General features: G+C 38.4%; 1 protein-coding gene across 1 annotated transcript in view; it reads left to right on the top strand.

Annotated features, from left to right (window-relative positions):
• The window catches only part of XPO4 (exportin 4), a 73727-nt gene that overhangs the window by 16107 nt on the left and 42705 nt on the right, over nucleotides 1–14915 (top strand). The window contains exons 4-5 of the mRNA XM_008067988.2: nucleotides 3170–3286; nucleotides 4009–4162. Of these exons, the coding sequence (XP_008066179.1) occupies nucleotides 3170–3286; nucleotides 4009–4162 (271 nt within the window). The remainder of the gene's footprint in view (nucleotides 1–3169; nucleotides 3287–4008; nucleotides 4163–14915) is intronic.

Raw genomic sequence — 14915 nt, 5'->3', positions numbered from 1 at the left:
TGGGGTCCTAAAAGTCTGAAGGAAGCAGATAGGAACCTTCTAGAAGGGTAAGAAAAACTCAAGCTGACCTGCTGTCTCTGCAGATTTGCTGCTGTTTTTCCTTCTCTGTGCTGGGAAGGAGCTGTCCTCTGTTCTCCCTTGGGAGTTTTATTTTTGGCTTGCTTCCCTATCTTCATTACAATACAAGAGTAACTTCATTTTAAGGGGATTTATTCGATCATTAAATACTGAAAATGAGTAAACATTTGGAAGTGAGTCTTAGACATTTTGTGATAGGTTTAATTCCTTATGAATAGGGAGAAATACTTTGTTGATATGTGGGGAAGTTCTTTGCTCTCGTAATGTATCATCAATGTTTAATTATTCATCGTTCTCCGGGAATCTGTTCATTTGGCACTTTTGAGCTGGAACAGTATAGTATAATTAATGTTTATCATGCCAATCTCATATCCTTACAAGACTTCCAAATTAAGAAGAGATTAAACTGTTTGGTATCTTTTTTTTTTTTTTTTTTTTTTTGAGTTGGAGTCTCACTCTGTCGCCCAGACTGGAGTGCAGTGGCCACTACCAGCCACCACAGCCTTGACCTGCTGGGCTCCGGCGATCCTTCCGCCTCAGCCTTCCAAGTAGCCGGAATTACAGGCATGCGCTACCACGCCCGGCTGATTTTTTTATTTATTGTAGAGATGAGGTCTCGCCTGCCCAGGCGGGTCTCGAACCCGCGGGCTCAGGCAATCCATTCACCTCAGCCTTCCAAAGACACGGGATTACAGGCTGAGCTACCGAGCCCAGCTTGTTTGGTATCTTTTAATGATGCAAATATCTTATTAAATTTTACTTCTTTGAAAGTTGATGATTTTAGGTACAGTTAAAACCAGAATATTTGATTTCTGGTAATGCCTCTAATCACGCTGTATGACAGTTTATTTTTATGTATTTCTGAATTCTTTAAGTGACATATTTGAATAGAACATACTTGCTTTTAAAGATTTTTATTTCAAAAGCATAAAGTGTGGAAGTTGGCTCTTTGGAGAGATGCATTTTTCACTATTCCATGCCCCTGGCTCTTGTTGTTTGGTGAAGGATTTCAAGTTCGCTCCGAGCTGGAGCATCCTCAGCTTCAGCCTCAGCCTCAGCCTCTGCCTCGGGGCTCTGCCCTGTCACTGCCCTGCCCCTCTCCTCACTTGTTTACTTCACAACTTGGCCATAAATACATCCGTATAATTTTGGGAAATGTTTATTTCATGTCAAAGTTAGGCTTTATTCTGAGATTAATTAATCATTAATTAGGGATATGTTACTGAAAATTTGAATATAGTCATGGTTTAAAATAGGCCATTTGGTAGTGAATGCACTAAAAAAAATCTGTGGCAAGTTGTAAATTACCTGTGAAAAATTGTTGTAGATTATTTATTTGTAAGAATGAAAACAGTTTGTGTTTAATGAATGCTTCTGAGTTCTTGTTGGCTTGCAGGGTTTTATATGTTATGGTGTGAGTTCTGTTTTCAATAGATTATTTTATCTGAGATTCTGAAATTAATTTCCTTTTTAGTAAAAATTTGCTCAAACATTTAGATATCTGCTTATAATGCTGTATTGACTGAAGTATTATTTAGAAAGGGTAAGTGGAAAGCTAAGGCTAAGTTCTATGAAAAATTTCAGAATCCTAGCGTCTTGGAATTCATCCTGTTACATTGTTATGAGTTGCTTTTTCCTCTGAATTTCATGAATTTTATTTAATACCTACTTTCTCCACCAAAGCCTAACCATGTTTTAAAATCATGTTTATCATTGATCTTGATGTTACTTAAGTGCGTCTGTGATGTGTTGATTGCTGGCACTTTAATCATTAATTACCATTTTAAAGTAAAACCATTTTCTAAAATTATAATTTTGTTGACTGAAAAATGAGGGGATTGTACTTGCTGAGTCTCTGAGATCCCTCTAAACAGTAAAGCAACAGGAATATGTGATCAGCTTTTTTCTCTGAGAGGCTTCAGTGACTGGTCTCTCAGTCACTGCCACACAAAGGCAACTAAACAACTTTCTTGAAGGTTTGGGAAGGAGGGACATCTTTACATAAAAACGAATTTTGTTGTGAAGTAAGATTATAAAGTGTGTATATGTGTTTAAGCTAAACCAGTAACATTCAGAGAACTTTTATGATTTTGGAAGGCGTCCGGGACCAATCCTCCCAGGTTACCTGGAGAGTCTGCGTTTACTTCCAGGGGTAGAAAAGTCTGGGAAACTGCTGGACTGTATACGTAGTATGTCTGCTGTAAATATTGGTCAAGTTTCAGGCTTATTGTGTTGGGATTCAGAGGGAAACGGGAATTTAATTTTATTTTTGCATTTTTTTGAAGAAAAATTTCAGACATATGCAAAGCAGACAAATAGTCTATTGGCCACCCATGTAACTGTTACCTTCAATACACATCTCATGCCGATCTTTAGGAATTTAATTTTAAGTATAATTGCTAAGATTTGCCGAGATAAGCATCTGTAAGGTCAAGGTACTGACATCAGAAGCATTTCTGAACAAAGATGTTGCAGTTGGTGGGTGGGTATGACTCTTCAGCTGTTGTGTAAGCTTGCATAAATAGTATCATCCTGACTTTAATCTTTCGGGTGTTCAGAGGTAGTGTGCATATTTCTGTTTAACTCTTGGAAAGGTGCCAAAATAATTCGTATCCTCTCTCCATCCTTGGTACCTTGACTCTAAATAGTCTGTGAATAAAATCAGTAAGCTGATCTTAGGAGTCTGTTGGATAGAACCAATGAGCAGGAAGATCTTTATATTTGACTTAAAAAACTTTTGGGTACTACCTGGTTAATATTTTACCATTAAATATTAGTATCTTTAGACATTATAGATCAATTTTACTTTTCATCTGCTTGGGAATGCATTTTTGTGTGTCCTGAATTCAAGTCTCAGATTTATACAACTGCAGTTAAGGAAGTGTATGAACACTTCATGGGTCATTTAAGGAAGGAGAGCTGTTTTTTATTTTGTCACCTCTAGTTTTCTGACTGGTGGTTAGTCATAAAATCTAAAGAGATAACGGGAGATTTCAAGATAGAAAATGTTCTAATATGTTTGAACTAATGTTTTGAAAGAAAGTGTTGAAGCAATAATGCCTCACAATTATTTCTTACCAAATAATTACAGCAAACTCTGGCGTGTTCTATTCTAACTGCACTGTTGAGTGAATTTTCAAGTTCAAGTAAAACTAGCAACATTGGATTGAGTATGGAATTCCATGGTAACTGCAAAAGAGTTTTTCAGGTATTGGAATTTTGTTCTTGTGTTTTAATGATTGGATCATTTACTTTTTGCTCAGTCTCTTCCTAATGAAGTGAAAACATTTATGTAGCTGAATGATAGCCTATACTTGAGGATTGAGGATTTGTTTTGTGATTTCAAGAATGACAGGTTTGGTGAACGTAGTTGACAGTTTAAAATTGTTTAATTCTGGTCTTTTTAAGCAAAACAAAAAGAATACTACTGTGAAGATCTTAGTTTATTATTTATTTTTTATTGTGCTTAGATATAGCTAATTCAGCTGATGGGATTCTGCTGGTCTTAAAAATAGGACTGGAAGAATGCCAGAGAGGGCCATGTATTTAAAATGTTATTGCAGATGGTGTGGGCTCTTTGTCTTGTGTGCATTGTTTGGCTCTGGAGTGCAGTTACGTGAAGGCATTGGCTTAAATCCGGGGGCTCTACGCTGTAGCAACTGACTCTCTGGCTCTGCAGTAGTTGGTAAAGACTGGCTCTCCAGGGAGTAGCATTCGCATCACAGTGAATATATTCCGATGGTGCCCCCTTGGAAGCCTGCTGTGATGTAAATTACAAGTGGAGGCCTGAAAATGGAGCATATTCTTAAGGAAATCGTGTTCTCCACTGGGAATTTTAAGGTTTTTGCTTGTTTTGTTTCATGGTTCTAATAGGGAGTGCACTATGAATAAGTCTTCCGTCTAAAAATCCTTGTGCTTGACGGACTGCAGGAAGAAGACCTTCGGCAGATCTTTCTGCTCACCGTGGAGGTTCTGCAGGAGTTCAGCAGGCGGGAAAACCTCAGTGCTCAGATGTCTTCAGTGTTCCAGCGCTACCTGGCGCTCGCCAATCAGGTCTTGAGCTGGAACTTTCTTCCTCCAAATTATATCCTTTTAACAAATGAGTAGTTTGCTTGTAGTGATTTTCATAGATGGTTTAATTGTGGCTAACAGTCTTTTATCTCTGCAGGTTTTGTAAACTGTGGAAAGAAAATAAGTTTATTTTAAAGAAATAAAACATAATTTCTTTTATACTACAACAATATGGTTGGACAATGGGAAGATTTAAGTTCATTTGCTACTTTGTAGAAGAAGGTTGGATACGTGAAAACATTTGGTGGATAATGAGGTTATCACTAACTTAGGGATAGCAATATTCCGGGGGAAGGAAAATGGTAGAAAGTGCATTTTATTTCCAAACAGAATCATTTTTTCCTCAGACGTGTAATTGGATTTTTTTTGGAATTAGCTCCATTAATAAAATAGTTCATTCTATAGCTAGCTACATGTTACACTCTTCTCAGTATGGTGTAGGACATTTAATGCCCCTTTTCTCGCTATCTATAATCTGAGAGTCTATTTAGGAAAGACCAATGATAGGTAAACAGGAAGTAGCTATTGCACCATCTCAGAGATTTTGGACAGGACTCATCTTTATTCTAACAGAGCCAAAAGCTATTACATTTACACACATGGAACTAATGGTTGTGGCAGGTAAAATTGTGAGATTTAAAGGAATGTGGTGGGGTGTACCATTTTCTTCTATTTTCAGCTTATTCTCGTCACAGAGTAGAAGGTCAGCTGTAAAGGCTCCGTAGGGTGAAATGGGTCCAAGTCCTCAAACCATGACTTCTCCAGGTTTCTTTCCCAAGTGCCGTCATGATGAGCTTACTGCCTTCTGGGGGAAACTTGCAGTGAGATCAGTCACTTTTTCCTTTTATCCCAATTTTATAATGATTTTTCTCCTAATAATCAATTTTATATCTTCAAAATATTTATTCTTTTTAGTTGTTAGAAGGCACATATTTTCTTAGATTTCCTTTTTAAAAATTTCCCTTTTGAGTATTATAATATTACTTTTGCTCCTCTTTAGTTTTTGTTTTTGTTTTTTTGTTTTTTTTGAGTTGGAATCTCACTTTGTTACTCAGGCTGGAGTGCAGTGGCACTCTCACGGCCATCACAGTCTTGACCTGCTGGGCTCAGGCAATCCAAGTAGCTGGAACCACAGGTGCACACCACCACACCCGGCTACTTTTTTTGATTTATTGTAGAGACGAGGTCTCGCCATGTTTCTCAGGCTGGTCTCGAACCCCTGAGCTCAGCCAATACCTCTTGCCTCGGCCTTCCGAAGTGCTGGGATTACAGGCATGAGCCTCTGTGCCCTGCCTGGTTTTTTGTTTTTTTTTAAGATGGTAAAGCAGACTGCTCAAGGGGGCCCATGTTGATACAGATAGGGACTACCACAATAAGATCTTGCAGTGGGGCACAGAGATTGGACTCAATTCCCCGTTCCAGTTTTTGTGGTTTAAAAAAAGGGATGTTGAAAAACCTTGAGACAGATTTAAAAAGTATCAGGCCATATGGAGCTATCAAAACATTAATTATATATGTAGGGAAAATCAACAAAACTTACACTGAATATATTGTAGCCAATTTTAAAGTGTCTGTTTAGGGGAAAATACAGTTGGTGGAGAGTGACTAATTAATAAAGAGAAACAGTTCTCTGGGAGTTTGGAAACAAAGTTTATCTAAAAGATATACACACATAAAATATTTTATAAAGTACGTAGATAAAGCTTTGGGAAACCTGTCATCTGAAATGGTAAGCATCACTGCAGTGTTGCCAAAAGACATGAGTCCTTGTTTGAAGAAAGTTCGTCTTGGCCTTGACTCCATCTTGGCCTTGACTTAAGGATATTCTCTGTTTCATGGCTCACAGTGAGCTCTTATGTGACCTTATTATGTAGTGCCACTTGTTGGCTAGCTGAACTACAAGTAAGTATTCCTTCCTTGAGTGGATTAACTTTAAGTGTGGGCGAAAGAACTTGACTGTGGGATTACACTAAGCTACAGTTGTAGCACTAATTAGGGAAATCAATTTCAAGGAACTCAATTCTGACTAATTTCTAATTTTGGCAATTATCTGGAGATTTGGCATTCAGTGAGTAGAGGGAGAATTCAGCTTTAGCCCATGGAGAGGATCTAATCACCAAACTTAATTTAGTTAAAATGTGTTGAGTTGATGACTTTCAAAAGATGACTTGTCTTTTAGGATAGACAAATGCATAACAAGTAGACCATGTTAAATGTGTTTGTATGTTCTGTATCAAATATATTTGACCATTTGAAATGGTATGTTAAATGAGGCTGTATTAAATTATCAAGAACAGTCCCCATTCCTATATCTGTTTATAGTGCGATAACTTCAAATATGAAGATACACTGCAAGAATAGCAGAGACTTCTCATGTGCCGTTGACAAGATTCAACAGTTGTTAACATTTCCCCCATTCATTCTGTTCCTTCCTCCTCCCTTTTTCCCTCCCTGCCATGTACATGCATTTATATATGTGTACGTATATATTTGAACACACTTTTTGGGGGGGACCATTTGAGAGTAGTTGCAGACATTATACCCCTTTACTCTGAGTACTTCATTGTATATTTTCCTAAGAGCAAGAATTTTGAAATTGCGCTGTGGCTCTTATAAGAGAATATCTTGCAAAACCATACTAGATTTTCAAAATCAAGAAGTTTAACATTCATACAATAGTATCATTAAATCTACAGTCCATTCTGCCAGTTGTCTGCACACCTCTATTTCCAGCTACTTGGGAGGCTGAACTAAAGGATTCACCTGAGCCCAGCAGATTGAAACTGTGGTGGCTGTGAGCCTGTCACTGCACTCTAGCCTGGACGACAGAGTGAGACTCTGACTCAAAAAAAAAAAAGAAATCATAACTTTTTATTTTAGAGTTGGAATCTTATCCTGTTGCCCAGGCTGGAGGGCAGTGAACAATCATGGCTCACCGTGGCCTTGAACTTGTGGGCTCAGGTGATACTTCTGCCTCAGCCTCCCAAGTAGCTGGGACTACAGGTGCATGCTACCACGCTAGACTAATTTTTTGATTTATTATCTCTATGAGGTTTCACTGTGTTGCCTAAGCTGCTCTCAAACTCTTGAGCTCCAGCAAGCCTCCTGCCGTGGCAAAGGTCTGAGCCACCACACCTGGTCTGTGTCAGCATTTTTTAGCAACAAAGTATTTTTAAATTAAGACATGTACTTTTTAAAAGACATAATGCTGTTACACACACAGTTACGGTATAGTGTAAACAATTTTTATATGCAGTGGGTGACTGGCTTTAGTGTGATACTCGCTTTGTTGCAGTGGTCTGGAACTGAACCTGCGATGTCTCCGAGGTATTCTGTAGAATAACACTGCCATGAACATTCATGCACAAGCTTTTGCATGAATGTATGTTTTTATTTTTCTTGGGTGTGTCTGTAGGAGTGAAATTGCTGGATCATATAGTATCTCTGCATTCATCATTTGAGGAAATACCAGACTGTTTTCCACAAGAGCTATACTATTTATTGCACTAACATTGCAATGTATGAGGATTCCAATTTGCCTACATTTTCAGTAACACTTGTTATCTTTTTGTTTATAGACATCTTCTTGGTTATGAAGTGATTTCTCATTGTGGCTTTGATTTGCATTACCCTGATGGTAAATGCTGATTAGCATCTTTTCATGTGGTTATTGGCCATTCATGTATCATCTTTGGAGAAATGTGTATTTGGATCCTTTGTTCTTTTTTAAAGCTTTTGTCTTTTTAAAATTATTGAGTTGTAAGAGTTCTTTATATATTCTAGATGCAAATCCCTTAATAGGTGTATGATTTTTCACATATTTTCTCCGATTCTGTGAACTGGTTTTAAAAAATATTATGGTGTATTTTGAAGTGCAGAGATTTTAAATTTTGATGATGTCCAATTAAACTATTTTTTGTCGCTGTGCTTTTGGTGTCATATTTAAAATACCTTTGCCTACCTCAATTTGTGTGTGTGTGTGTGTGTGTGTGTGTGTGTGTGTGTGTATTTAGATTGGAAAATATAGTTTATTTAGAAAGTAAATTAGAGAGAGATTCACCTCCCCAAGGTAGGGGAGGGGGCCAAAGCTAGGAAAACATGATGGCCATAACTTAATGAGCACATGGCCACACCAGAGTTTAGTAAAGCAATGGTGAATGGCTGCTCAAAGTCTAATGCCTTTTAAACTTTCCCCTTGATGGGGGCAGGCTGTTAAGGTGATTGGGTGGTAGTCTGCTTCACATAATCACAGAGGGAACAGGTAGAGACGTTGGGTGATGGACAGCAGGTAGATGGGTGGGTCAGTCATATGACTGCTGCCATGACTGCTGTGGGGTCTATGTCGTGAAGGTCATGAAGAGCCAATAAGATGTCTCTTGTTCTAGAAACTGTTCTCCACTGTAATAAAATATGGCATTGTAAGTTTGATGCTGGGTGGGGTGTGGTGTGGTGCAAAACTTGTGGATTCTTTGGCTCATTTCTAAATTGAATTTTAGAGTGGCCAGCACAGTTTTCAAACAAAGTTTATTAGAGAAAGGAGAGAGAAAAGACAGTGCCAGAGCTGGCATGAGCGAAAGAAACCACCTACCTCAAAGATTTAATGCTATATTTTCTTCTACAAGTTTTATACCTTGTATAAATGGTCTGTCATCCGTTTTTGAGTCAATTTTTACATGTGGTATAAGATAGGAGCTCAGCTTCATTATTTTGCATGTGAATATCCTGTTCTGGCACCACTTGTTGAGAGGATGATTCTTTTCTTATTGAATTGCCTTGGCCCTCTTATGGGAAATTGCCTGAGTGTAGGTGTGAGTATTTATTTCTGGCCTCTTCGCAGTCCATTAGTCTGTATGTCTGTTCTTATGCCAGTGCCACACTGTCTTGAATGTTGTGACTGTGCCGTAAGTTTTGAAATCAGGAGGTGTCAGTCCTTCGACTTTGTTCTACCTCAAGATACTTTGTGTACTCTGTGTCCTTTGCATTTCCATATGAAATTTAGGATCAGTGTGTCAATTTCTACAAAAAAGGAATCTAGAATTTTGGTAAAGATTGTGTTGAATATGTAAATCAATTTGTGAGTGTGTCTGTGTTAACAATATTAAGTTTTCTGCTCTGATCTAGGAAAGTGTCCACCCATTCAGGCATGTGTGGGACCAAGTCCCTAGCTCCTGGGGTTTAGTAGGTAATCAATTACTCCGTGACCCAGTGAGCACACCTTTACTGATCACACCCCCCTCACTCTCCAGAAAGAGACTCTTGTGACGAAATCCACTTACTTCTTACTCTGTTTTAGAGCACTCTTGGGCAAAACTGTGCTTGTCCTGTGACCTGCTGTAAAGCCGTGGTCCCATTTACAGGTGGGGGCTGCAATCCTTGCCGGCCTGATCTCCACCTCTCCCTCCAACTCTCTGCCTCTTCCTGGGAGAGCTGCACTGTGGGCCACTGGCTTTCTTTCTGGACCTTTGCATGGGCTGTTTCTGCTTGGACCTTCCGTCTTTGCGGGCCACCTCCCAGTGGACCTTTAGCTGTGCATGCTGGACCGGCTCAGGTTTCTTTGGCCATGGCTGCCCTGTGCATGCTGTATATGACTTCTTCCTGTGCCTCACAACTCAGCTGCAATTTTTCATTCCTTATATTACTTTAGTCGCTGTAGATCTTGGGTTCCACATCTGTGGGTTCCGCATCTTTGGATTCAACCAACCATGGATCGAAAATATTCAGAATAAAATAAATAGCAATACAACAATAAAACAAGTATACAGATTAAAAGACAATATACTATGTACAGAGTGTTTGCATTGTATTAGATACTGTAAGTAATTTGGAGGATGTGTGTAGGTTATATACAAACATGATGCCATTTTTTTATCGCGGGAACCTGGGCATCTGTGGAATTTGATGTTTGAGGGAGGTCTTGGAACCACCCTCCATCTTGGGGGCAAAAGTAGTGTTTGTTTACCCACTCTAGGAGCTCCTTGTTAGCGCCTAGCACAGATGCTCTGCAAGTGTTCAACATGAAGTGTGTAGTGCTTGGTTGTTGAAGGACGCCAGTTCAGAAGCATTAGCTCAGTTCTTGGATGTTTGTTTGCTGCTAATACAGCTCAGCTAGTAGTTCACCTGGTGTCCATAAATGCTTAAGGGTTTTGGCAATGCTGATCACAAATGACAATATCATTTTGTAATAAGAATGTTTGGCAGGTATGTGTGGTATGTTGGCTTCAGTAATATTTCTTTTTTTAGTTTGGTTACACTGCCTTTTATTGGCATTCTATTTTTGTGGATCTGATTTGGTTTTGGTAAACTTTTTTTACGCTTAATCTCTTGGGGAAAGTTCACTGGATCATGAAGCAGTGACAGGCGGAGAAGTGTTTGCCTGCATTGGATTTCTAGCAGAGCCAACCTGCTGTTAGAGGCAAGGCTTGGGGAGCCATTCAGGTGAGGCCTTTCTCCCGCATTTCCAAGGATTTGCTGCTGCTTGGACTGAGTGCTGTCAACTACATGGGCTTGCTGGTTCTGGGCTGTGCCCGAATGAAAAATAGCAGTTTTTGTTGTTAGATAGTTTACTAGTGAAAGGAGTTCAATATTTAAGAAGAAAAATTGGACTTCCTCTTGCTCCTGAAACTTTGCTTTACTGATGAAGTGAGGTGAAAAAGAATGTGGGAAACTGGAGGGATTGAAGTACTTATTACTTCTGTGAAATGTCAATTGTTGCTATAAGATCTTGCTATATTGTAAAGGACTTATAAGAATAGACATGGGAATCTTCAGACTGTTCATATTTGCTTGAGGATAATGTGTGGCTATGGTGTGACTCAATTATTATTGTTTTTTTATATCAGTCACCACCACAAAAGGTGCCCCTACCATTGGTAGATTAACAAGAACTTACTTGCCTATTTATGAACCTGTGCATTTCCACAGATGACTTTTCCCCCTTCATGTTCAGATGTGTATATTTGATGGCAGTGCTGTTATTGCATGTGAACTCGAGACAGAAGCCTTGGTGGGATTATCCAGTGACAGTCAGCAGCAGAGTGTGAGTGAGCCCTGTCCTTCTGGCCCCAGCATTGTGTGTGCTTGTCACTGGTTATGCAGTTCTAGGATAGGGCAGGTGGTAAACTTGTGTATACTTTGATTTCTCAGCTGGTTGACTTTCCGCAGGGGAAATTTTAGATCTAGATAGGATTGTTTGGGAGGGGGGCAGGAGTGAGAACCAATTCTTGGCTCTTGTGAGGACGTGAGCTGTGGCTGACTTTCCAGGGCTTGCGATGGCGCTGAGCTAGAAGACTCGGGGTTGATGCTTCAGAGTGGGATCCTTGCTGGAACCCTCGCAAGCAGGGAGTGATTGGGTTTGGTACAGTGACAGAAATGTCATTGGACCACAGAACCCCTGGTTCTTTAATTTGGTAAAAACATGAGAAGTAAAGTAAGATGAGTTGTGGGTGATAATTTTTTTTTTTTAAATAGAGGATTATTAAAAGACTGAGAGTGCCTCTCTTTGACTTTCTTTCTTTCTTTGGCTTCAGACTGTAAAGTACTAGATGTCTGGTTTTCTTATTGGTGGAATTGTGTTTTGTTTAGTTATAGATAATTTTTCTAATAAAAAATGTAGATCATGAGTTCAGTATTTATTTTAGAAAAATGTATAAAGCCATAATTCAAGAAAATGCTTGAATTATACTCTTATTTGAATGTTGGAAAATGATGACTGTTTAGTGCCAATCTGTTGTGGCTTGTATATCTCCTAAAATCTGACTAGTGTGTAGTACCTGTAATATAAGGTTGTGTAGTACCTAATCAGTTTATTGTCAGCCTGCTCTTTGATTGATGACATGTTTAAAAAAGGTAAAGTAATATAATGCTCAGATAATATAACATGTTAAAGTAGTAACTATAAACCAAAACTTATGAAACTTTTAAAAAGGAAACTTAAAAATTATTATGTTTTAAATGGAATTATTGCTTTATTTAAACCTTTAGATCATGTTAAATCATTTTTAAAATAACGTTTTAAGACTGTAAGTGCTAGATTTCTTTTTTCTGGTGATAGTAGTTTGGTTTTTAAAGTATTCTACATTAAAAATTATCTGGGGTAGAAAGGGTGTTTTTAGATTTCTTATAAATACAAACAGAATTAGTCAATTATTTGAGAAAGCCAGGTTAAGATGGAATTACCTTAGTTCTTTACATTGTTTTGAATGTAAAGTTGTGGTCCAGATCTGCGTATGACTGTTCTGCTCACGTGGTGATACCTTCACTGTTCTTTTGAATGGAAAAGTAGCACGTGTGTGTGAATGGTAATGGCATTTCAGTCGTGCTCAGCCCTGTGAGACAAGCATCAGTTCTCCTTCCTGTTCCCGCACTGCAGCCCCCAATCTCCTGTTCAGAGGCAGCCGCTTCAGCGGTTTCGCTGTACAGTCTGGAAACAGGATAGCATTGTTCTTAAAAATTTGTTTTGTTCATTATTAAAATGTTCTTTTTTGTTGTTTTAATATTTAACCTTTAATTTGAAGGCTTTGGGGATTTTTTTTGTTTGTTTTAGTAGACTGGGATATTACTTGCAGTTACAAGGTTGTGGTTATCTTACCTTAAAACTGTGGCACATGTGCATTTTTATGATGAAAAAGTGGTACTGCTAGTTGCATTGCCAGGTTGGTGAACAAAAGAAAGATTGTTAAGTCTGCAGTGTTTGAGATTAGTTCTTCAGGGGAAAATAAGCGTAACCTCTCTGCATGGTACATTACAAGTATGATTTCTTTATAGAAGGCAGACACATCATACCAGGGATAAAAATCCTTTCCAGTTTTGGAGCTGGAAAACAACACTCACATGGAACTTTAAAATAATTATGGGGAAAAGTATTTTCTGATAGTGACCGTATTAACTCATACCCCGTCCCTCCCCATGCTGTTGGCCACATATCAAGAATTCAATCTTATCAATATTCTGGTGATTAACTTTTTATAGAAATTTGACCATACAGTTGAGCACTAGGGACAGTGTGTTAGAAATGTCACAATCAGGAGTAGTCAATAGATTAAAAAAAAAATAAGATTTGAGCATTATTTTGAAACTGATGTTTAGGTGAGCAGTTGCAGTTAATTTCATTTTGTATCTGGAAAAAGCTCATTTTTAAATTCACATTCATTTTCCCTTAGCACAAATTATTGATATCCAGAAGTGTAATTATGGAGTTTATACTTTTTATAATTAAAAAAAAGATAATTTTACAAGATTCTTGGTTTAGATTTTGTTTCCTGTTGCACAGTTTACTTATTTTTTTATTTTTCATTTGATGTATTACTCTTTGAGGCTATCGTTTCCCACCTACTAAGAAACACCATTGCACCCCTTGCTGTTTTATAACTGGCAGGCTGGGCTAGAATGTTGGAGCCTTCCTTCATTCACTTGGAATGAGCTTTTCCATATCTCCAAGAACAGAAAAATCTAGAAAAATCACCCCATTGCTTCTGCCACCTGGAGTCTTCCTCCATACTTAAATTGCCTGGAGTTCTGTGGTGGAGGCTTGAGCTTTCTCTTGCGTCCAGCACCTGGAACGTTTGCCTCTGTTCCCCATGGTTCACACGTCTGCTCACTGCTAAAACAGCAGTGGTCTGTGGTGAGGCCAACCATGTTATTGTGACTGTGAACCCGTTTCTGTCTTGTATAGCCAGTTCACTTAAAAATAAGACATGACACTTTTTATAAGCACATAAGGTATTAATAAGTTGTTACTTTCCTAGTTGAAAATGTTCAGTGATGATATACATATATTTTGTTTGTTAGATTTGAGTATCTAAAAAGTAAGTAATTTATTATCATTTTAATGGTCAGGCTGTAAACCACAAAATGGAACTGGATTGTCATAATTTGCACATTTTTGCTCAGTACAGTATTCACTGTAACTATTAATAAATATATTTCATTACTGAACAGAAAGGAGAATAAACTGGAAGAGAATAAATGGAATATTCTTCAATTTTTATGAAGTGCAAGGAATTGATTGCCTCACTCAGATGACTTCCGAATGTTAATTTGCAAAGTTTAAAGACAGATGAGAGCACACATGCCTGACTTTGACAGCCGGCAGTCCGCAGCCGGTCTTCTCTTCTCCATGTTCTCCCATCTCCAGATTGTTTTGAAGTACCTCCTAGATGTCAGATATGTTTCATCTGTAAACACCTGTTTGTTTCTCTAAAATTAGTCAAGCCTTCATTTTTTAAGCCACATGTAAAGAGATCTAGCGTTCAACCAGTATCTTAGTCCAGAATATTTACTGAGTGAGCAACTAAGCTTACTCTATTCTGATAAACCCCTGCTGTCCACTTTTTTCTCCTTTTTAAAATTCAGGCCTCTTTCCCTGCTTCTCCACAAGGGGGCAGATACAGCCAGAGAGAAGTGGATTTCAAATGAGCCTGATTGGAGTTTCACTTTTGTTGGTCAGTCTGATGGTGTTACTGAAAATTTTGGGGGGGACTTTTCAGAAATAAGCAGTGACATCTTTTCTTGAAACAACTTACAGTGCCCTTCCTCGCTCTTCAGAGTCAAAATGATGTTAGCTGTTTTAAAGGGGATTAGGCAATAATCTTAAAAGAAATTGTTTCCAAAGCATTATCACAGCTTTTAATGTTCTCTATGAATACTAATTTCTCTGTAAAAATAATGATTTGGGCTTTAATGAAAATATAGCAGCCGGGCTTGGTAGCTCAGCCTGTAATCCCGTGCCTTTGGGAGGCTGAGGTGAGTGGATTGCCTGAGCCTGTGGG

Source organism: Carlito syrichta, unplaced genomic scaffold (genome assembly GCF_000164805.1).
Source record: "Carlito syrichta isolate Samal-C Ts95f unplaced genomic scaffold, Tarsius_syrichta-2.0.1 Scaffold309850, whole genome shotgun sequence".
Taxonomy (NCBI): Eukaryota; Metazoa; Chordata; class Mammalia; order Primates; family Tarsiidae; genus Carlito; species Carlito syrichta.
Note: the sequence above shows the minus strand (reverse complement) of the source record. Positions and strands in the feature narration are given on the sequence as shown.